This window comes from Crinia signifera, chromosome 5 (genome assembly GCF_055691185.1).
Source record: "Crinia signifera chromosome 5, ASM5569118v1, whole genome shotgun sequence".
NCBI classification, from domain to species: Eukaryota; Metazoa; Chordata; class Amphibia; order Anura; family Myobatrachidae; genus Crinia; species Crinia signifera.
In genome coordinates, this window is record NC_139221.1 from 305,571,250 (window position 1) to 305,596,522 (window position 25,273).

The 25,273-nt window shown below is 45.7% G+C and overlaps 1 protein-coding gene across 1 annotated transcript in view; it reads right to left on the minus strand.

Moving 5' to 3' along the window:
• Nucleotides 1-25,273, minus strand: part of VPS50 (VPS50 subunit of EARP/GARPII complex) — a 198,191-nt gene that overhangs the window by 66,970 nt on the left and 105,948 nt on the right. The window contains exons 12-14 of the mRNA XM_083189450.1: nucleotides 18,321-18,461; nucleotides 8,704-8,836; nucleotides 1,574-1,665 (exon numbers count right to left, since the gene is read on the minus strand). Of these exons, the coding sequence (XP_083045576.1) occupies nucleotides 1,574-1,665; nucleotides 8,704-8,836; nucleotides 18,321-18,461 (366 nt within the window). The remainder of the gene's footprint in view (nucleotides 1-1,573; nucleotides 1,666-8,703; nucleotides 8,837-18,320; nucleotides 18,462-25,273) is intronic.

Genomic DNA, 25,273 nt, shown 5'->3' on the forward strand with positions numbered 1-25,273 from the left:
AGAATCACGCTGCAGAATCTCTTATATATTTAGCCAGATCTGTCACTCATCCCCTGTGTATATAACATTCCCGCCCAGCGGGATACACAAACCCGCCCTCCTAGGGAAAAGACCAGTGTTCTATGTGTATAACGTTCCCGCCCAGCGTTATACACAAACTTGCCCCCCCTAAGAAAAAGACCAGTGTTCTACTCACCCCACCCCCTTGACATCACCTCCCCCTGCCCAGCCAGGGCTACAGTACACGCCCACCATCCACCATGTCTCCGCAGCCACCATCCTCCATTACTCCCGCACCCCACCCCCCTGCCAGCACCCCCCCCCCAGACACCCGTGACCCCCCCCCCCGCGATTTGCGGGCCCCCCGCAACTCCCCCCCCTTCTGCGATTCGCGGCGCTCCCCGCAACCCCCCTACCCGCGATTCACGGGACCACCGCGACCCCCCCTCCCGCGATTTGCGGGCCCCCCACAACTCCCCCTCGCGATTCACTGCATCCCCGCGACCCCCCCCTCCCACGATTCGCGGCGACCCCCCTATCTGCGATTTGCGCCCCCCCCCCCGAGCGATTTGCGGACCCAAGCCCCCTCCCGCGATTCACGGCACACACCCGCGGACCCCCTCCCGCGATTTGCGGCCCCACGCAATCCCCCCTCCCGTGATTCGCCGCCCCCCCCCACAATTTGCGCCACCCCCCCTTGCGCGATTTGTGACCCCAAGCCCCCTCCACCGATTCACGGGACTCCGCCCCGCGATTTACGGGACTCCCGCGATTCACGGCACCCACGCACACCCCCCCCCCTCCCGCAATTTGCGAACCCCAGCCCCCTCCTGCGATTCACGGCACCCCCGCGCTCCCCTCCCGCGATTCGCGGACCCCCACGGCACCTCAAAAATACTATAGTGTCACATAAGGTGATACAATGTCTACAATGCACCTTTAAGAGATTTACTGTATACCTATTAAATTCACAAAATCCCAAGCAACTATGGGGAGTATTCAATCCTGGATTGTCGGAACATTCCGACAGTCTGAATACTGGCCCATTTTCGCCCGGCTTCACAGTTTCTAGACAGGCGGAATTCATAAGTTCCGCCTGTAGAGTGGCGAAAAGGAGGCATGCCAGCGAAAACGGCCGTGGATTGTCAAGAAACGGCTGTGAATTCGACAATCCACGTCCGTTTCCAACAAAACAGATCCAACTGGTTTTAAAGTCGGATCTGTTTTGTCGCGATCCACCTTCAATGTTGTCGGAAACAGTGCACAGGATTGAATTTCCCCCTAAATCACAATGTCTATTAGTTTCTGAACTTATCAGAATATCATCCTTTGACTTGTACAATTCCTTTCTTTGAAAGCCGTCACTAAAGGTCACGCCCAGGCAGGTTTTCACTGCCCAGGGATTGCGGCATAAGCTGTGCTGTTAAGATATTTCAAGACTGATCATTAAGATTCAAAAGCCAAAACTCCGGCCCATCTGGAGACCAAGCCTAAAATTTCCAGCACAACCAAACCAACAAAGTCACATTGGCATAGAACACAAGAATGGTAAGTAGAATGGAACGTAAACTACCTGCCATATGCGTGTTAATCCATGTTCCAGCTTCTTCTTGATGTAACTACGATCAAAATTGTTCTCTTCAGTCCCAGACACATTACTGCTATCTGCAATAACAGGAAATAGAAAAGGAGATTACCAAGTTATTTTACATAAAAAAAACGTATAGCACTCTCTCCTTAGAATACAGCCCCCTTCATACCCCTTTCACATCGCACTTTTAAAACGGTATATTGCCGTTTTTTTTCCATTTTAAAACGTTTAAGGCTGCAATGTGAAAGTGCAAGAGTTGGTTAACCGGTATTTCAACACGGTTAAAAAGCAGAGTCCTACACGTTTTAAAGCCTTTTTTTGGCAGTTTGAACAGCTCTATTTCAATGGCTTGAAACGTGTCCCTTGGGGGTTAAACGGGTTGAATGTTTGAATGGTATTAAATGATTTTTAAAACGGTTTTCAGCTGCAATGTGAAAGGTCTCAAGGCTCAGACCCGTTTTAAAGTCCCATTTAAGAATACCGTGTCATTACCCATTTCTGCAATGTGAAAGCAGTATAACATTGCCTTCATGTTTGTTAGCAACAACCCAGCTAGGACACTGGGACTGCAAAGCAAGATGTGGGAGGTTTGGGCTGCAGTTTTCACCTTGAATAAACTGTACTGCATAGAACAGGACTTACTCCAGGTGTTACTACAGTACATGTACTTTGTAACCTTCATGGATATTCGTTTATACGTATATCTTTATTTTAGACATCCTTTATACATATATAATACACAAACACACACACTAAAGTTTGGGGGTAACTCAAAAATTTGGGGTCACTTAGATATTTCCTTACTTTTTAAAGAAAAGCACTGTTTTTCAATGAAAATAACATTCAATTAATCAGAAATACACTCTTTACATTAATGTTAATGTGTTAAATGACTATACTAGCTGCTTACATCTGGTATCTACATGGGCGTATAGAGGCCCAATTCCAGCAACCATCACTCCAGTGTTCTAATAGTACATTGTGTTTGCTAATCGCATTAAACCCTTGTGCAGTTATGTTAGCACAGCTGAAAATGGGTTTGCTTGTGAGAGCAGCTATAAAGCTGGCTTTTGTTTGAGCTAGTTGAATATCTGGAGCATCACATTTGTGGGTTGGATTATACTCTCAAAATGGGCAGAAAAAGAGAACTTTCACGTGAAACTGGACAGTCTATTCTTTTTCTTAGACATGAAGGCTATTCCAAGCAACTGAACATTTCCTTCAACTGTGTGTACTACTCCCTTCAGAGAAGAGCACAAACAGGCTCTAACCAGAGTAGAAAGAGAAGTGAGAGACCCCGATGCATAACTGAGCAACAAGACATTACATTAGTCTCTAGTGTGAGAAATAGACGCTTCACAGGTCCTCAACTGGCTGCTTCATTAAACGGTTCCCGAAAAACACCAGTGTCAACATCTACAATGTCCAATGTCTGTATTCTTTTGCCTACTGTATATTAATCTTTTCCTTTTATTGGCCAGTCTCATATACAGCTTTTTCTTTGCCAAGAGTGACACTAAATGATATGCTCAGCCCAAGCATAAAACGCGTGGATGAATTGCTTTAACAAACTATTGACGCGTTTCATCAATGTGACTTCCTGAAGGAGTCCCTCTGATGATGTCACATTGGCAAAATGCATTATTTAACCCCCAAAATCTACCTCTCCACTTTGGATGAGCACTTTAACAATGAATCACTTTTTAATATACGTAGTGTCAGGCCTTTTTATCATAAATTATATATATTGTTACTTATCTTATTGAACTCCTGGTCTCCTTATATACAGTAAGTTCTATATACACATACTGTACACACACTATAATTGAACTTTGCCTCTCACCTGAAGGCGACATCCCACAAATACAATTTTAGGTAAAAAAAATATATCGCTGCTATTAAGTTCTAATTTAGGAGTCCAACTTTTTCTCGGAAAAACTGCACACAAAGAAGTTCCAGCTGCATTAATCATCGCTAACTTTTCCCATCGTTACTTCAAACCTTGTCTAATTAGCATTCTTTGAAAACAAAATGGTAATGTGGGAGAGCAGAGCGTGTGACCTCGTGTCTATGTCGTACAGTGAATAAACTCTGAGGTGCGATCTGCAAGTCAATGAGGATATTAGAGCTTACAGGTCGCTTAGACTTCCTCCGCCATGTCCTAGAATGGCCTCAACAGGCCAGTAGTTAATTATCTTGTGTTCCGAGGCCAGGTCTCCTCATTCTCCTATGGCGCCCACTGTTGCGACCTCCCGGAGAATGAATCAGGTACCGGTATGGCCTCCAGGTTGGACAATCTGCAAGAAGGGTCTCACAGGTGCCCAAGCTGAACACTTCGTTCCCAAAACAACGCACGTCTTCAACAATTCCATGTCATTTGGATAAAACAAGAACATGCAACAATGCTCATTATTCTATCTGATTTTGCACCATGCCCCATCCAAAAAGATAGTTTTTGCAAAGCTTAACTTTAACGTCCAATCAGTATGCATTTCAGTATTTTATTTTACAAAATTATCCGCCATAACAACGGATTGGTGCGGTCCAGTGTGGTATTATGTTCTGACCGAAACACCATATTTTCAGATAGTTTGGGGGAAATGTTAGAAGCACAGACTAATAAAGGTCCTAGCACAGTGCCATAGTCTTTGCTACAACCTAGTGTTCATTCTAGCACCCGCTATATTTGAAAACCCATGCAGTTCCTGTTCCCTGCCTGGGGTGTCGCTGTCTGCTGTAGTGTTTCTAGCACAGGTCTGATTTGCATATCAGTGTTGATATACAGACCACACTATGCTAGAAGCACTACAGCAGACAGCGACACCCCAGGCAGGGAAGAGGAACTGCATGGGTTTTCAAATATAGCGGGTGCTAGAATGAACACTACAACCTGGAACATAAGATATCATATGAAAGATGGCGTAGTCGGCAGATTATGCACTGAAGAACCAGCTGCATCGCGCACAGTAGAGTCCGTTCTGCATGTAGGTACATCCTGGTAGCTTTGACTGCATTTGAAAGGACCAGTAAGAGATGGTTTATTGATGAGCGCTTCATTAAATATTCACTACACTGGAGAGCGCTGTTTCTCACTCCTCTTTTTTGGTAGGAGGGTCTGAATCAGGCAATTAATGTATTAAAAAATAGTTATATGCTCTACACCACAGGTTCTCAAACTCTGTCCTCAGGACCCCCACGCACACAGTGCATGTTTTCCAGGTCGGCAGACAAACGGTCCACATGAGTTTTTCCTGTTTGTTTTTTGTCCCGAATGTCGACATAGTCAACATGGACACCGCCAAAGTGTACCGCGTCCCCTAGCATTGCTCACAGCACTTGCCATGTTTCCGGCACGGTGCCTTGCTGCACTCAACACACTGTTCTATTCTCCCGCCATGCTGTAGTGGATGGAAGAGCATGAAATACCGCCTGTCGGCACATGTCGGCTCCAAATAAAATAAAACTGTGGAAAACTCATGTCAACCTTGCAATTGTCGACCTAATGCTTGTGCCGACTTTCCAACTATGTCAACCTTAGCCATGTCGACATATTTAATGTGTCGACCTAAGCCATGCCCATCCTTTGTAGTCCACCCAATACGTGTCGACCGAATGTCCTTATACCATTTATTATAGAGATTAATACCCCTTTCACACCAGAAATGCAGAGACCAACCGGGAATTAAATTCCAGGGACATGCAGGGACATTCCCAGGTTGGGACCCATTCACACATGCTTTTGAAGCAGGGACAACCCGGGTCGGCACCTTTCACACCGAATCCGGGATGACCCTGCATTTCTATGAGAATATCACTGAAAAATTGCCTTTTTTAGGCTCACAAAGATGAGGTAATTAGAGACAGGGGTAAAGGGAGAGAGGTAGGGCAGGCCTTGCAGACATTGCAGGCTTTCAGGGGTGAAATAGCACTGCTGGGGTCTGTGGTGCCACAGAGCTTGCACAGTGTCTTCCTGTATGCTGTGTGATTGCCAATGCAGACATTCTTGGCTTTCAGGGGGTTAAAACGCACATCTGGGGTCTGTGGTGCCACAGAACATACACAATGTCTCCCTACACACTGTATGCTGCCTCTGAGCATCCACCACAACAGGAAGTTGCCCTGCTAGCAAATCAGCAGAGGCAACACGGGAAGCAGGGACATGTCCTGGCACCTTTCACACCAGCCAGTAACCCTGGAAGGACCCGGGAGCAACCATGCTACCTAGCAGGGTTGAATTGCCGGCAATTTTCCTGGGGAAGTTGTCCCTGGAACCTTTCACACCAGCTCTAGTCCCAGGTTGTTCCCGGACCCAACCCGGGAATTTAGGCTGGTGTGAAAGGGGAATTAGGGGTAAATGTATGTAGCTTGGAGAAATGGTATCTATCCCTATAAAGAACGTTATGTGCAAGGTGATAATGCACCAGCCAATCAGCTTCGATATATACAATTTTCAGAACATCAATTACTGTTCGACACATTGACTGCACCATGAAAAACTGCTGGTGTAAAAGCATCTGGTCTCCATATCAGCGCGCTACAGGACATGGGAAATCAGTTACATGTAAGCAAACCGTATAAGCTGAGCCGCTGTTTCCATTTATCAGCTGGAGGACAGAAAACATTGTCTGAACCATCGCGAGTGTCTTTTCAGCCGCAGACTCCTCCATATAAAACGTCATAAAAGACAAATAAGCAGTTTTAGGTGATCTGCAATTATATTTAGCATCTGCTGCCGCGCCGGGGAGCTGGGAATCAATCTCTGTACAAAATGAAAAGCCCTATTCATAGGCTTCCCAAACAACGTCTGATCCATGCTTAGCAGCCTGAATAATGGGGGGACTGAAATCTTAGCCCGGCGTCATGACGCGCTGCCATTCAGAGAACGCAATGCTAAAAACATGGGGTATTCATCTTCGGTTATCATTCAAAATAATCTGCAGTGCGATTCACAGTGCTACTATCATCAAGATTGGAAAAGCGTAAAGCGACAGGAACACCAAATAAAGTGAGGCAAAGAATTAGGGATCTGAAAAAAAGCGTAGCAGGCGACAAGCTCGTGTAATATATAGGAAACGTTTAAAAAAAAACAGTCAACAAATAAGGTTAAAAAAAAATTAACAAACACAACAGGTGCCTGTTAATTATAACTCAAAGATGCCGCTTCAACGTATAAAGCGGTTTCATGTTACTGATCAAAGGCGTCATGGTCAGGTGTAAAGGCGCAGTAGGCTGACCCCTCCGGCACATGTGGGTGATGGATGACCTCTCGATAGCCACTCTATAGACATTGAAATCCTGACTGTTAAAATGCTCGACCGTCGGGATCCCGACTGACAGGGCTATTCTCCCTTGTTGGGGTCCCCATAGAGGAAGAATAGAACCTGTGGGGAGTGTATTGAGCGCAGCGAACCCGCAAGGGAGTACCAGCAGTAGGGACTCTGATGTCGGTATACTGACTGGACTGAAGTGCATAGTGTTCATTCTCACACCTTGCTCCTTGTAAAATCCTTGTAGTTCCTCCTTTCTGCCTGGGGTGTCGCTGTCTGCTGTGGTACTTCAAGAACAGTCTAGTTTGTACAGTATCTCAATGTTGCAATACAAACCAAACTGTTGTAGAAACACCGCAGCAGACAGCGATACCCCAGGCAAGAAGGAGGAACTGCAAGGATTTTTCAAGGAGCAGGGCGCTAGAATAAAGACTAAGGTCCTTATTCTGATGGCTTCCCTCAGACGCGAATTTGGGCAGCGTATTTATGTGAATGTGGAGCGAGAGGACTCGCCAAGATTTTCCGATCGCCGAGTGCCCGCTCCTGGCCTTTCCGGGCAGGGGGTGGAGAGGGGCGTCGCAGCCTGATCAGGGTCATTACCATATGCGCACACCCTGGGTTTCATGGGCGTTCCCTTGAAAACACAGGACGTGCGTATGGAAATGCGGCCGTGATGTGCGCGCGGGGTGGTGGACAGCTGACTTAACCGGATTTTGTCTTCGCTCATATGTACGAGTGGGCTAGACCACTCGTGCATGGATGAGCGCTTTCCACATCATTCGATGGTCGACGACCATCTAATGATGGGGGAGGTTCCCACAGGCATGCTAATGGATGTTCACATAAAACATCCGATCGCATGCCGACCACCCGAATTCGACGTGTGAATAGACGGCGCCGGCGATCAATTCGCTAGGCGGGGTTTGGTATATTCGCTTCGGCCCGTGCACGGGTCCAAGCAAAGCGATCAGAATAAAGGCCTAAGTGTAGATGTAGTATAGCGGTGTGCTTAACAGAGATGTATTAAAATCTCGGGAGCCGTAATGGGGGAGTAAACACCCCTCCCCCCTTAGTAGCCAATCTCACATGCAATATGTTTTTCTCTGAGCATGTGCACAAATTGCAACAATCATGCATCCCAGTTGTGTGTACAGAGGCAAAGAACAGAAGCGGAAGCACAGGTGGGCGGTCCAGGGAGGAAATAGGACGGATGGTGGCTGTGCGTCTTTTAAAGACACAAAGCCACTCACTGAGAGGCAATACGCAGACCTAGAAATGCGTACGATCGGCTCGGATGTAGCAGCCACAGGGATTTTAAACACTAAGTTCTGTAGAGCTACGTATACACATTCGGACTCAGTCGCAAACAGATATAGGTGTCGCATATTAAATCAGTGCAGTCTCATGAAGCTTTTGGTCACATTTGACTATAACCAATACAAAAAATCAGGCTAAATAGACGTGGCATCCCTTTGTGCGGCTCACTCGCGCCAAGCATCTCGCGTTGCACCGCTAGGTGTATGAAGACACATCTGTAAACCAACATACATCCATTCTAACAAATTACCTCCAGTCTGCACAGTTCCAACAAAATTTACATGTGTTCTTTAAATACTAAAGCAACCATATGACAATAGGCAAAAATAAGTACTTTCTACCCTACATTCTGGCTGGATTGGGAAACAGAATGTAACGTATACCCACTTCCTGTGGCTGGCACCCATGGGTGAAGGCAAGATGATAGATCTATGGCGCAGATAAGGGGAGGAGCTTACACCCTTATGATACGTTATTTAACCATCATGTGTGACCAACGTCCCATGAAATGCAAATTCTAACTCTTACCAGATGTCGCTTGGGGCTCCTCGTGATCACATTTTTCATGCCACTCAATTGTACGAAAGTAGCTGAGCATAACTTCCCAGAGGGCCTTGCACAGGTCTGTTAGGCAAGGGATGTAGCTGTCCGATGTTATATGCTGCAAAGAAACACATTTAAATCATTATTATTATTGCCGTGGATTTGTAAGGCGCCACGTGTCAGAGAGTGGGGGAAAGAGGGCAAAACAGGGTGATAAAAGGTAAACAAACAAACACATACAGTAGGCGTGAAAACACAGATAAGGACAGAAGGTTCCGTTCACAATCTAAAAAGGTGGCCACACCCTAGAACGATTTTTTTGACAATAGGCTGATTTTCGACTGACCAAATCGGGCGATTTTACGGATTGTTACCGCAAATCAGTAGATCTCGATCGGATGCGCGCTCACGCGGATCTTTTGCTTAATCTTCTGATCTTACATTCTACTTAAAAAGATCAGAAGATAAAGCAAAAGATCAATAGGAACGCCCATTGGATCGGAAGATAAATCTTTGGTGAAGATGTGCGCTTGCCTGAAATCTTTTTGTCCAGACAAAAGATTTTAAGGTACTCTTTACCTAGCACGGCGCCCACGATTTTGATCGTGGGCATCGCAGGTAAAAAAAATCGCGGGCATCGCGGCCATTGAATGCACTAAAAATCGGGTGCGACGCGACCGACGCGATGCCCGCGATTTCCCATAGGGAACAATGTCAAATTTCTCAATTGACCCGATTTTACTGTTCAATGCCTCAATTGACACGATTTTTCCATAGGAAACAATGTTAAATGGCCCACAGAGGCCAAATAGACACCCTGAAGTGTGAAAAGGCCCCCACAATTGGTAACGCCACCCCACGATCAACGTCAACCCGAAGCGCGGCGTGCGCAGCGAGCCCGCGAGGGGCGGCGGTACGCGTCCTACGACCTTTTCATACCCCCACTATCCACGTCGGCGTGGAGTTGAGAATAGAATAGTGTGGCGAGCGTAGCGTGCCACCGCGCCCGAAGCGTGGCGAGCGCAGCGCGCCCCGCGAGGGGACGCGGACACCTTCACAGGTAAACGCGTCCCTTCGCGGGCTTCACAGGTATCCTCTGCGCTCGCCACGCTTCGGGCTCGGTGGCACTATTCTATTCTCAACTCCACGCCGACGTGGATAGTGGAGGTATGAAAAGGTCGTAGGACGCGTACCGCTGCGCTCGCCACGCTTCGGGTTCACGTTGATCGTGGGGTTTCGTTAACAATTGTGGGGGCCATTTCACACTTCAGGGTGGGTATTTGGCCTCTGTGGGCCATTTAACATTGTTTCCTATGGAAAAATCGTGTCAATTGAGGCATTGAACAGTAAAATCGGGTCAATTGAGAAATTTAACATTGTTCCCTATGGGAAATCGCGGGCATCGCGTCGGTCACGTCGCACCCGATTTTTTAGTGCATTCAATGCCCGCGATGACCACGATGGGCGCCGTGCTAGGTAAAGAGTACCGATTTTAAGGCTAATTTATGCTCACATCTTAAGATCGGAGACCTGTCTAGTGTGTGGGCGCCTTAATAAAGAATTATAAGGAGGTGTTTAGCAGCAGGTATATTTATAGAATATTTCCTACTCTGTAGCAGGCTTGGACCTTGGCATATTCAACAGAGCAAGTACTGAGCCCAGAACAAAAACGTAACAGCTAAAAGAGCCCTTGAAGTATTTAAAGGTGCCCACACACTAGAAAGATCTGCGATCGTAAGATGTGCGCATAAATTAGCCTTGAACTCTTTTGTCCGTCCTGGAGGAAAGATTTCAGGCAAGCGCACATCTTCAAAGATTTTTCTTAAGATCCCATATGGATCTTATGTTAAATCTTCTGATCTTTTGTGCAGCACGTAAGATCAGAAGATTCAGCAAAATTTTGACCGGTCCGATTTTCGACCGATTATCGGTAAACATCGGATGATATATCGGCCGATTTATCGGATTGTCCGGAAATCGGACAAAAAATCGTTCTAGTGTGTGGGCACCTGAACACTGTGATTGAGATGCACCAAAGACTTTTGTATTGTACTTTATTAATTGACGTATGAACGTGGGTCTACGCAGACAATGGTAGGAGTACTGGATGCAAACACAACCGTCCGGAGATATGAACAGCAAGAGGTTGGTGAGTTGCTGGGAACATTGCATCACAGGCCAACAGGTTGCAGTGCGTAGAGAGGAGTTAATCTGTGTAAGACTATTATACATGGGTGCTGGTGTCAGCACCATCATTTCTTTTAAATCTATACATCAGTAGGCAGGGATATGTAAACAGCATTGTATTCCCTTGGCAAAGCAATGCACTGGTCCCTCTAAAGCGCCATACTGGAGATGGGTAGTCCGCGAGTGAACCTTTTTTTTTTTTTAAAGGATCTTTGAAAAGAGAGGGACAGATTCTCTAAAGGTGCCCACACACTAGAAAGATCTGCGATCATAAGATGTGCGCATAAATTAGTCTTTAAATCTTTTGTCCGATCTGGACAAAAGATTTCAGGCAAGCGCACATCTTTACCAAAGATTTTTCTTAAGATCCCGTGTGCGTACCTATGGATCTTTTGTTAAATCTTCTGATCTTTTGTGCAGCACGTAAGATCAGAAGATTTAGCAAAAGATCCACGGGAGCGAGCATCGGCCGATTTTCGACCGATTATCGTTAAATATCGGCCGATATATCGGTCGATTTATCGAAAATCGGCCAATCGGACCAAAAATCGTTCTAGTGTGTGGGCACCTTAAGCTTCAAAAGTGATAAAATTGAGAGTGATAAACAGCCAGCCAATCAGCTCCTGCCTGACACAGTCTGTGGCATGGCAGGTAGGAGCTGATTGGCTGGCTGATTATCACTCTCCATTTTATCACTTTTGAAGCTTAGAGAATCTGGCCCAGAGTGAGCTGTTGCTCAGTTAAAGGTGAATGGTCGTTTCTCAGTTCTTCTCAGAGGCCCATTTCATACAATGCATTTGCCTGAGCACAGCAGCGCCACACATGGTAGCATAGAGGTATTGAACCGTATCAATCTTAATCATTTGTGAGCCAGTGAACGTCCAAAAGAACTAACTCTTCTCCCGGAGTGATCAAATGTGCAGCAGTCTTTTTAGTGAGCCACTATGCCCATCTCTACCCCATACACACAGGGCGACGGGGGGAGCCAGTGCGAAGAGAATTGCTTAAGCACGGATCGCTCAGCACACATCACCGCATACGTTGCGATCTTATCGGGATAGACAGTGCATGCACTTTCTATGCCTGTGGGCGATGGGGACACGCAGGTCCATCGCTATCGCTATGTCCTGTACACACAGAGCGATCTGGGCTTACTTTCCAAGTCATCTAGTCAGATCGCTTAGAAAATAGTCCCGAATCGTCCCATGTGTACGGGCCACTCACTCTCCACAGGCCTTCATACACAGAATGGCTATCAGCACTGAGAGTCATGCAGAGAATGACTTGGATTGTGTGATCACCACACGCCCATGCTGGAAGGTCCCGAGTAACTACTACTTTCACTTCCATCTGTGGGGTCTGACAGATTGTATGTGCTTAGCAGGCACCCAGCAGGATGAGCTGGCCTCCACCACATCTCTCAGCTTAGAGGTTTAACAACTTATTTGCATATAAAACAGAACTTCCACTTCTATATTAATTTCCCCAGGGCTGTAACTAGGGTGTTTTTTCGTCCACAGTGCATATGCAGCAAATATGCCCTGTGGGTGGAGAACCGGCACTCCTGAAGCCACTGTATTCCCCTACTAAAACCACAAGCACCAATATTGCCCGCTCTGATATACCTAGTGCTGCGGCTACATACATTGATTATAGAAGGCAGCACCACAGCTGCCCGCTCATGTGGTCCATCTCCTCCAATCTACCGGCTCCCACAGTGACACACGGGGAATGGGAAATGATGATTTAAAGCAGCTGGGGGGTGGGAGATAATGAGGAGGAGGAATGATGTGTATGAATGAGAATGACTGATGATGAGGAATAAGGAGTTGGAATGATGACGAGAAGGAGAAAGGACAATGAGGAGGAGGAAGGACGAGGAGGAAGGACTAGGAGGAGGAAGGTGGAGGAGGAGAAAGGATGATGAGGAGGAGAAAGATCGGTAATGAGAAGCCCGAGTGCTAAAGTGACCCGATGTGCAATTAGCAAATAATGTGAAAGCCATCCCTCCATACTGCATCTGGGATGACCTCATATGGGGCCTATACAAGGGGGTACTTTAAGGGCATATTCTAAGCAATTTCCACCTTTAGTGGGACTGAACTAAAGGTGCCCATACATTACGCATGCCTCCCTCGCATGCCATACCCCACCAACTGGCTGCCGGGCAGCAGGATAGCATGCCATATATCATATGCCGACGTTTTGTATATGATATATCATATGCAATCCCAACAAGGGCAGCGGGATCCTACAAGTCCTACAGCCCTTACGATCTCTGGCTCCGATCCGCACGGGACTGCAAATTGGATCGGAATCGGAGGTTACGCACATAAGATTTAGGCACTTTTCACCAGATTTCTCAGCCCGATGCGTCAGAATCGTGTCAAAAGTGCTCGAAACCTTTAAATGTATGGTCAGCTTATGTTATTCTCCTCCACATTGTAATGTCTGATTCCCCAAACCTGCTCATGTCCACTCACGGCATAGCTATAATTGTCCTACATCTGATGCCCCCTTTTCCAGAGAGAGCAGAATCACTATAGGATCTAACGGTCCTTTGGTAGATGGCCAAAGTGCTTCTGAATAGGAACAAAGAGGCATATATATAGAGCAGCAGCCGGGGCCGAGGACAAAGGCCAAGCAAAAGGTCAGTGCAAGGATTAAAATATACAATGCAAGGGAAAAGTGAAGGTTGGTATTTTGGTCAGTAAATCTGCCAACAGTCAGTAAAAGATTAGTAAATTTGCCACGGATGTGCAAGAGTAATTTAAGTTTGCAGCTCTCCTTAAAGGGACCCTATTCTCCAACAAGCAAACTAGTGAATTAGATGCACGCGCATGGTGATGGGGTCTTGCCAATTGCTATGGAAGTCGTGCATTGCAATTGGTGCAATAATGATGGGCGTGGCTGTATCTGTACAACTTTGCACCCCAGACATGTAAGTGGAGGAAATGTCAATCCTGGGCTTTTATAGTCAATATGCTGGGAACAATGACCCACAGGTGGTATCCTGGCATATGTAGGGAAGAAAATCAGACTAGGGTAACAGCATCCAAAGTTATTACTAGGAAGTCGAACTGGAAATGTTGCCGGTCTAATGTACTGTAACCGGTAAGCCTTGGAACACGGCCATCAATCGGCTTTTACCGAGATAAATAAAAAAGGGGGTAACGCTACGACTTAAATGTATTTAAATTTACTTAGATTTATTCCGTGCATTTTGAAAAATATATTAAATATTAGTTTGTAGCTTGTGGGCAATTTCACCAAAGACGATAAAACCCACACAATCACGGCACACAAATAAAAGGACGATAAAGAGTTCCATAAACATTATTTTTGTTTTATTACTCATTAACGGTTATTTCTATAGCACACATATTGGGCAACGCTTTACAGAGAACGTGTTTGTCATTCAGTCCATGCCCCAGTTGACCTTAAGGGGGTTTTCTAGTAATTACTTTTTGCTGTTTTTACAATTCACATTTGACCTATTCAATTAAAGTGCCTTTTTTTGACTGTCAATATTGCAGCCTTTTTCGACAGTTTTTTTAGTAATTTTTCACCAATGCAATTTCAATTTACAAAAAAAGAAAAACAGTGAAAGAGTGAAACTGCATTGGTGAAAAATTACTAAAAACTGTCCAAAAAGATACGCAATTGAATACTAAATACCGTTTTTCAGCCAGGACACGCAAAAAAACCTGACTTAATTGAATACCCCCCAGAACACATACATACACACTTGGGTTCATTTTTTGACAGAGGTCATATCTGGCCAGTATGTTTTGTAGTGAAGGAGGAAACCAAGGTATCTGCATGAAACATATAAATTCCACACAAACCAGCCATGACCCAGAACTCATGACCTCAGTGCTCTGGGTCGTCAATCTCAATCCCTTCGCCAACCATGCAATCCAAATTTCTGCTTATATCCTAAATGAGCGTTTGTTAAGACGCTACAGCAGGGGTGTCAAACTCAAATTCATAGGGGGCCGCATCAGCAGTTTGGTCACCCTCAAAGGGCCGGTTGTATCTGTAGGTCCCCCTGTATAATTATAATGTCATGACACCACAGGCTGCTCCCCCTGTATAATATAAAATGAATGCCATGACACCACAGGCTGCTCCCCCTGTATAATAATAATGCCATGACATCACAGACTGCTCCCCCTGTATAATATAATAAAAGTAATGCCATGACACATAAATGATTATACAGGAGGAGCAGCCTGTGGTGTCATGGCATTATTATTATTATACACGGGGACACCTCAGGAAACAGCAGATATATATATTTTTTTATTGTGAGTGTGATCCTCATCCTCACTTACTGTTTCTCCGTCTGTCCTGCAGCTGCTGCGGCTTCCAGCTTTTCTTCACTGCTTGCTGCGGCCACACTGTCCCCGACTCCCGGTCCAGCTTCCCTGCCTGCTCCTACTTCTCTACAGACGCATGGGCGGGCGGCGTCATCGTCATGACGTCCCCACCCAGTGTCTGTCACTGCCGGGCATCAGAGGGAACAGGCAGCCGGGCCCTCCTCCATGTAGCCGTGGAGGACGGCGGCCATGTTTCTATAGCCGCATACATATGTGCCTACAGGAACATGGCCACCGACAGTGGAGGAACAGGTAAGGCGGCCGCGGACATGGATGCGGCCCGCAGCACTCCTGTTTTAGACACACTGCCCCTGCGTGCTATCTCCTCGCGCGGGCCACATGACTAGGTCTGGCGGGCCAGATTTGGCCCGCGGGCCTTGTGTTTGACACCCGTGCCCTACAGCATCCTATGCTTGGTGCCTCCTTTATCTCCCTCCGTTTGCAGTTCCTAATGTGACCTACTGTATGCAAGAGCCATTAATGCTTAACAGGATGAACCAGATCTACCCTACATATAGGCGTGTCCTCATTCTTCTGTGAGGCAATAATGTCAGAAAGCCGCGATTGGAGCACCAGGCTGTGTGGGATACTTCAGTTGTGCAGAAAATGCGTCTGTTGTAGCATGGTGCGGCTAGGATATACAAGGAGATTCATTTGATATGACACTTGTAGAGTTTATTAATCTGTACAAGAAGTGCAGCAATGTGCTACATCTTTTACCCATACAAATTCTGTTCAGCTCCGTATACAGCCACGCAATACAAGTGTCATATATAACATAACTCAGCACAATCTCCTCCTAGTTGCCTTGTGTTGCGACTACGCGCATCTTCTGCAATATGTATGTAAAAGAATTAAAAGTACCCAGCCACGTATTACATTTATAAAAGTTTTCCAAAAGACCATTCTTTTTACTTCTGAATGTTTTATTCTTTAGTAACAAATGTGAAGACATTTTTAGTCATATTTAATAGACTGAAGTGCCTCCTAAATCTGAGGGAAGCCCCCCTGGGTTACAACGTAAACACGATGAGCATTTTAGCACATTTTAATGAATTTACCAAGGTGCCCGAGGTCTCACCAGAGAACAGACCTTGATTTCAAAAAGACAAATGACTCAAATTTAAGTTTAGTGAAGATAATGCAACATCATTTATCCCCAAACAAAATGCATTTCCTCTGAAGGGCCTTGCTGCGGAGGTTCACTAAATAATGAAGAGGCAAAGTCGTTTGTGTAAGAAGGATGTGCCGGGGTTATTTACCCATCTCAGAAAACGAGGAGCACAGTGAAAGGCTAAACTCCCACATGCTTCCAACACGTGGGTGGGAGACAGCAGCGGAAAGACAGGAACTAATGAAGAGTCTTTCGCAGCAGTAGAGAATGAGAGTTCTGGCGTTAATTTAAGCTGCCACATTTCTAAGACGTCCGGTTACAAATCTTTATTTTTTACCCTGTCCTTTGTACTTGTTTCCCGGTTGATAGATCTACAGTGTCTAGATAGACAATCAATAGGTCTACCCCAAAAGGTCGACAGGGTCAAAAGGTCAACGTGAAAAAAAAAGTAGACATGACGAGGTCTACGTGAGTTTTTCATGATTTTTTTTTTTAGCCGGCTTGTTCTTGCTTCACCATCCATGTCGGCATAGAAGACTAATTTAACAGCATTAGCAAGCATATACATTACACTAATTGGGGGTCCATGTCAACAGTTGCCAAAAGTGACACCAAAAAACCCCCAAAAAACTGGAAAAACTCATTTAGACCTTTCATGTGTCTATCTTTTTCATGTCGATCTTTGGACCGAGTTGACCTTTCCCATGTTCACCTATTGACCCTGTTGTCCTGTCCTTTTGTATGTCGACCTTTTGGGTTTCGCACCTATGTAGACACTGATAGTATATGTGGTTGTATGGCTATCATTATACTTCCTACAGATAGTACTGAATGTTCCATTTCAGTTTCCTAGTCCTAGGACTTTGCAGAGTCCTTATACAGATGAGCAGATAATACTGATTGTGATTTATTTGGTAGTAAAGCCCTGATTGGTTGTTGTATTGCAATGAATTTCACCATTGACTATGGCATTTGCAAGAAACCTTTTTTTTTTTTTAAGCTTTTGAAGAGCTTTAAGTCAGTGACTGTATCTTCACTATTATCATTGGTTTATACTGCAGAGCCCCCCTGTGCTCCACAGTACCAGACTGTATGGAGATAGAAACATGCATGAAATAAAAGAGAGAGTTCTCTATATAGCGGGAAATGGGCAGAGCTGAAATAAGTAGAGCATGTGTGGCTCAGAGTGGAGATTGGGATGAGGGTTCATCATGCATGTGAAGGTACAGTACAGAAATATTCACAAAAGGCATAGACGCGGGAGGGTGGGCAGGATCGGACGGCAGCCTGGAGCGCGGGCAGGGTCGGACGGCAGCCTGGAGCGCGGGCAGGGTCGGACGGCAGCCTGGAGCGCGGGCAGGGTCGGACGGCAGCCTGGAGCGCGGGCAGGGTCGGACGGCAGCCTGGAGCGCGGGCAGGGTCGGACGGCAGCCTGGAGCGCGGGCAGGGTCGGACGGCAGCCTGGAGCGCGGGCAGGGTCGGACGGCAGCCTGGAGCGCGGGCAGGATCGGACTGCAGCCTGGAGCGCGGGCAGGATCGGACAGCAGCCTGGAGCGCGGGCAGGATCGGACAGCAGCCTGGAGCGCGGGCAGGATCGGACAGCAGCCTGGAGCGCGGGCAGGATCGGACAGCAGCCTGGTGCGCGGGCAGGATCGGACAGCAGCCTGGAGCGCGGGCTGGATCGGGCAGCAGCCTGGAGCGCGGGCTGGATCGGGCAGCAGCCTGGAGCGCGGGCTGGAGTGTGTGTAAAATAATTGGATGCATCATAGTGCATCTTGCATAGTACGTATGCCTCCAGGACAGTACAGTCTATATTGCTAGACTAGAACAAGGAATGTTCCATATTCATCACACAACATATGAACTTTAAAAGAAAACAAGAAGCTGCAGCTGGCAACAATGTATAATAAGTGACTTACCATGCAGAGGTCCTTGTAAGGCAGCTTCTGAAATTTGGTATCCGTGTTTCCAGCGCACAGCTCCACGTATCCCAGAACCACCTGAAAGACTGTGTTGTGTATGGCCTGAGTGAAGTGCATGTGCAACTGGTCCATTGCAGTCTGGAAGGAAAGTAAGCAAATCAATATCAACAATGGTCATCTCTTTATACATAACACCCATCCTAAGGGTCTCAGCAGCACACACAGACAGAACCAAAAACCACACACAGTCACCTATGGCTACTTTATGGGGTCAGTTCCCCAGGTCATATAATTAGAGAATAATTGCTACCAACTAAAATATATAAATAAAAATATTCCCAATAAAGTTCAATTTAATGTGTTTTACATATTACTTTGTATTTTTGGTTATCTGTATTTTGGCAATATGTAATAAATATATTAATTAAAAGGTGATTTCTTTGATTTATTAATCTAATTAAACTCTTACACGTTTGTAAAAAAAAAAAAAAAATTCAATTATATATAGCCAACTACTCCTCCACTAGAGGCCACTCAACAGACAAAATTACTCTTTTGTGTGCTAATAGAGATCGTAACAGAAAGTGAAAGCTATTTTTCCAGGGACACTGATCGGTTTCAAACTGGATATGGAGAGAGGGAGCTGTGAAGACAGAGATTGGAGGTAGGAGCAGATAGGGACTGGGAGTGGGGTGGAGAGTTTGTGGGCTAAAAAGCTGTCACAGCTCAAAGTGATAGTCAACAATGTCACAGCTCAAAGTGAAAGTACATTGCAGAAGCCATCATTTTGACAGGCTTTAAACTAGTATTTATAAGATTTTCTTTAACTTTCTGATTTAATTGCGATATTAGAACCTACCACAGTGCTTCATACATTAATAGAATTAGCTGCCGCATGGTACAATTAGTGATCTTGAGCCAAGTCGATCAGTCTTTTATATATCTGTTGTCTGCTAATTAGCTTTGCGTCCATTGAATATAGAGCCACCTTACTGCTAACTCCATTCTAGACCCCCTCCAATCCGGGTTCCACCCTTTACATTCCACTGAAACTGCCCTGACCAAAGTCACTAACGATTTATCATCGGCTAAATCCAAAGGTCTCTTCTCTATCCTCATCCAGCTTGATCTGTCGGCTGCCTTTGACACTGTTGACCACCCTCTCCTGCTCAACACCCTCCGCTTCTTTGGCATCACTGGCACGGTCGTCTCCTGGTTCACCTCATACCTCTCCGATCGCTCCATCTCCACTCCGAGCTCCTCCTCTCCTACTACCCCGCAGCCAGTCGGTGTTCCCCAAGGGTCAGTCCTTGGCCCTCTCCTCTTCTCCCTCTACACCACCTCTCTGGGCACCCTCATCAGCCCCTATGGTTTTCATTATCACCTTTATGCTGATGATACCCTAAATCTATCTCTCCTCCCCCGACCTATCCCCATCACTCCTGTCCAAGGTCTCTGAATGCCTCACGGCCATCTCAGCCTGGATGACCCAACGCTTCCTGAAACTAAACATGGCTAAAACTGAACTTCTAATCTTCCATCCCCTCTTCTCCCACTATCTCCATCAGAATTGGTGAAACCGAGATCACCTCCACCGACCAAACGCGCTGCCTCGGTGTCATCATTGACTCCTCCCTCTCTTTCACCCACCACATTCATGCTCTCTCACAGTCCTGCCGCTTTCACCTACGCAACATCTCACACATTAGACCATTCCTCTCCACTGACGCGACCAAAATTCTCATTCACTCTCTTGTCATCTCCCGCCTTGACTACTGCAACATCCTTCTCTCTGGGCTACCTCTCACCCACCTCGCACCTCTCCAAACCATTCTTAACGCTGCTGCTAGGCTCATCTTCCTCTCCCGCCGCTCTACCTCCGCCTCCCCCCTCTGTCTATCTCTTTACTGGCTCCCCATTCCTTTCCGAGTTCTCTTTAAACTCCTCACCACCACCTACAAGGCTCTCTCCTCCTCCACCGCTCCTTACCTCTCTTCACTGATCTCTATCCACACTCCCTCCCGTCCTCTTCGCTCCATCGCTGACCGCCGACTGACCTCTCACCTAATCACCTCCTCCCACTCCCGTGTCCAAGACTTCTCTCGCGCTGCCCCCCTGCACTGGAACAACCTCCCGCCACCCATCAGGCTTTCTGATTCCCTTACCTCCTTCAAGCGCTCCCTCAAAACCCACTTTTTTCGACTAGCCTATCCCTCCTCCTAACCTCTTTTGATCCTCCTATCCTGCCTCCGTTCCCCTCCGTTCCTACTTATCCTGTTGTTTTTCGTTGGTCCACCCACCTATATTTAGTATGTTAACTCTTATGAGTAGGGTCCTCCTGCCTCACGTACTCACCCTACCTCTTTACCTCACCTGTCCTCCTGTCCTGTTCTTCCCTTCCTCTACTTCATCTTCAGTCTCCTCGACAATTTTGACACCTACTTCTGAACTGATGCTGATTTTATTTCTACCAGCTATACCCCTATTTATACTGTATTTTTCAACACACCCTGTACGTTACCTTGTCATTTGTTTTTTATTTGCTATGTACGGCGCTGCGGACAATTTGCGGCGCCTTATAAATAAACGTACTACTACTACTATAGAGTGCCAGGCTCTGTATTTCTCCTGCAGGACTGAACGTGCTTCAGTCCCACTTACGCCAGCCTCTGCCAGCCTCCATACAGTGCACAGTGCCATTACTAATCTCAGGGACACGTTCAGTCAGACAGGATCAAAGCGCGGTTCCCAAGCGTGGAAGCAGTTTTAATTTGAATCACACAGGTGCAGGTAATTGATCAGTGGATGCCATTTATTCTCCAATTCAGATGTTCTTATCTCTTTACAGCAGGTTTGCATTCCTTGATACTTGCTGGCATTACAAACAGCAAACTGGTGTTCTAAGCCATAAATATCGGACAGCGAACTCCCCTGGTTACCGCCAGTTTGCCCTGGTGTGGCTACTGCAGTCATATCCAAACTCTGGCCCTCCAGCTGTTGTGAAACTACACATCCCAGCATGCCTTGCCATATTTTTAGCATTCCCTAATAGCAAAACTATGGCAAGGCATGATGGGACTTGTAGTTTCACAACAGCCATAGTTTGGACATGCCTGGGCTACTGAATAAAGCGGGCATGCTGCGTGCTGGACCAATACGCAGTAGAATGCAGCCAATCGATTCACTAAGCAGTAATGACATCACTGACTCACGTGACACTCCGTGAGACAAAGGGTCCGAATTCGCTACACCGGCCGATTGTGGAGGTGTGCATCAATGATGGTCGGGCCGCGCAGCATTTTATGGGCGTGCCCATAGAAACAATGGGCGTACCCCTGCGAACTCAAGCATGTCCATTTATCCTCGGGGCGGGTGGCTGATGTCACATGATGTCAGCGCCCGCCGACATTTCGGCGGACAGCGGCCATCTGAAAAGTAAGTGTGAACTTACTTTTCAGAGCGAAGGCTGAAAAAATTATTCGATGGTGAGCGATCATCCAACAATTTTTCCCTCCCTGTGGCCGCATGCCTCTGGCCTAAACCGCACAATCTCAGTCTCTATTGGTAAACAGTATGAATAAAAAAAAAAGTCTTTCAAGCATGGACATAATCATAGATACACAAGACTCAGGGGGTTATTCAGACCTGATCGCGTGGCTGCAAATTTGCATGCCGGGCAATAATCTAAAGACTGCGCATGCGTACGGCTCGTAATATGTGCGCATGAGGCTGTCCTGCGAGAAGATCCTGCTATTTTAAAAAAAACTTTGTTGGCAGTTGGCAACTTGATTGACAGAAAGCCAGAACTTGGGGGTGTTAACCGGTCGTTTTCTGGGAGTGTCAGGGAAAACGCAGATGCGCCGTCGTGTGACGTCCTTCCTGGTTACAGGCTGTTTGAAAATGGCAGTTAGAAGCTGGTTGGTTGGAGTTTCTCTCTCACCATGGGCTTAGTACATTGCTCCTGAGTGACCGACACACCAAAGGTGGACATACATTGAGTCGACCACTGAAGGTCTACATGGCTTAGGTCGACACCTCAAATAGGTTGACATGCTTAAGGTCGACACAAGCACTGGGTCGAAAGTCAAAAGGTTGACATGGGTTTAAAAAAAAAAAAAATTGAGCCGACATGTGCAGACACCTTTTGATTGTCGACCTAATGCTTGTGTCCAATGACCCATACCTCTGAGTGACATAGAGGCATATGTATCAAAGCTTGCAGAGAGATAACGCATCCACCAATCAACTGTCAATTTACAAACTGTGTTTGGAAAAAAATGCCACTTTCATATTACTGATCTCTAGTATTCACCAATTAACGAAACTCAAGTTATGGACGCGTAAAAACCGTTCTGCTCTTTTTATTGAAATGTCCCCTTTTACTCTAACTTTTTTTTTTTTTTTATTTACAATGGAATCGCCTGCAAACATTGGTTAGAAGATTAACAGTTACAGCCTCGCTCTTATCAAAATCTCGCATCCAGATACCCAATCCTTCTTATTTATTTTCCTGTGTGTAGCCTAATCATGCATAACTCATGGAGAAAACTCAGCAGTATACAATATATAAGAAAAGGAAAACGTACTAGTAAAAAGATATGTCCGGGAGAAGGTCGTCCACAAAGCAGAAGAATTTTTTATAAATAACTCCTCTAAGGTGAAGTTTTAAAAAACATTACATTACGAGCACCCAAAAACAAGCAATTCTCATACAAATTCACGTTAGATTGGAGAGTGATGGTATCCGGTTGATAGGTCGAAGGTCAATAAGTTGACCTAATATGGTCTACATGCTTAAAATTGACAGCTGCAAAAGGCTGAAAGGTCAGCCGTGCTTAAGGTCAGAAGGTTCAAAAAACTTGGACAGTTATCAACAGAAATATGTTCAATAAAAGTTTTCTTTAATATATTTTTTACACATTACCATCCACCTGGACTATGACTGCGAATATAATCTGTGCTGAGCACAGCAGAGTGCAGAACAGATCTACTCATTTGGCTTTAACATGGTTCAATATACCGTAAATAAAAATTACACCCAAAATTGTTTTAAAAAAATGTGTTGACATTTTTACTGTGTCAAACTTTTGTACCGGTTTACCTTTTCAGTTGCCATACCCTATACATACCGGCCAAATAGGGGTCACCCTAGTGACGTGACCACATTTGAGGTAACCTAAAGACTCACGCAGGAGAGATAAAAACTTTTGAGTTGATTGGGAAGAAAATTGCGTTATAATTCAAAATGGCCGTTGGGCCTCAAGGACACACAAAAAATGACTCCTTCAGGTTGTTTCTTAAAGATACATGTTTGACAAATTTGGAAACCTCTGTAGGAGGTGTAAGGTTTCTCAAAGCGCCTACTATACTGAACTTCTATTTGAATGCCACTAACCCACCTTTCAAAAGGAAATTTAGGGGCATATGTACGATATAATACCAGGGAACTATCCTGTTACGCAAAGGACTTGGTCAGGAAATCAAGATTCCAACAAGATGGAAAGCCTCGATTTACAGATTCGCACCCATAAAAATGATTGGGATCGTTGAGTCCAGGCTTTTTAACATGCATTATTTTGTGGATTCCCCAACAGATCACGTATTGAGTACCGCTGACCAGCGGATCAGAAAAAACAGGGAATCGGGCCACATACGCATTAGATACACTCATCTCAACAAATACAGTACATGCAAATGTACTTACACCAGGTCTTACATGTGCCAAACAGATACACGTTAAATGCACACTAGCCCAATACTTTTTTGATTTATTTTACTAAATGTAATTATTTAATACGCTAATTTTTTATAAGATTCTTTTGTAGCCTCTACAAAAACTCCCATTTACATAAGGTGCTGTAGATCTATTCTGATCTTGTCCATAGGCATCTTAACGGCATGTGCCAAAAGGGTATCGGGGTCTACACACGTGGAGATGTGCTGAGCGTTCCGCGCCATGTTAGATCGCTCAGCACACAGCAATGTGTATGGGGTATTTTCTAAGCGATCTAGTGAGATCGCTTCGAAGATGCCTGTAAATGGCTACATTTGTAGGCCTCATAACAGTTTGTCAGAGAGATGCTGTACATTTATATTTGGACAATGCAGTCAGTTGCTCTACAGAATATTCTGTACATGAGAACATTCTATAAATAGGGGGTCTAATTAGCCCTGAAGAAACAAACGGTGTAGAAATAAATGACATTAAATGCATTTCCTCCCACAAGTGAAACCTGTGTGTTTTCGGCCACCAGAACCCTGGTTTCGCTCAAAAGCGGGGCTGATTTCATCTGCCTGAGGAAGGCAAAACAAAAAACATGTACCCCTTCTCTCTATATACTGTATGTGCGCTATATAAATAACTGGTAATAATAAAATGAATAAACAATGTTCTAAAGCAGTGCTGGCAAAACTAGTCCTTCTCAAGATCAACAGTTCACGTATTCTGGACCCACAAGCTGGTGCACAGCTCTTGGTCATTGCCAAGAGTCTATGTTTACCAGACCCCCCTAGCTGGTGCACAGGTGTATTCATTAAAAACAGTCTATGTTTACCAGACCCCCTAGCTGGAGCACAGGTGTAGTCATTGCTAACAGTCTACGTTTATAAGACCACCTAGCTGTTGCACAGGTGTAGTTATTGCTAGCAGTCTACGATTATAAGACCCCCTAGCTGGAGCACAGGTGTAGTCATTGCTAGCAGTCTATGTTTACCAGACCACGTAGCTGGTGCACAGGTGTAGTCATTGCTAACAGTCTGTTTACCAGACCACGTAGCTGGTGCACAGGTGCAGTCATTACTATCCGTCTTGGTTTGCCAGACCCCCTAGCTGGTGCACAGGAGCAATCATTACTAAAAATTAAATTTTCAAACATGTGCTGCATTAATTCCTAACCAATACATTCTACAGATGCACAGGTGGTCTGGAAAACATGGACTGTCGGTATATC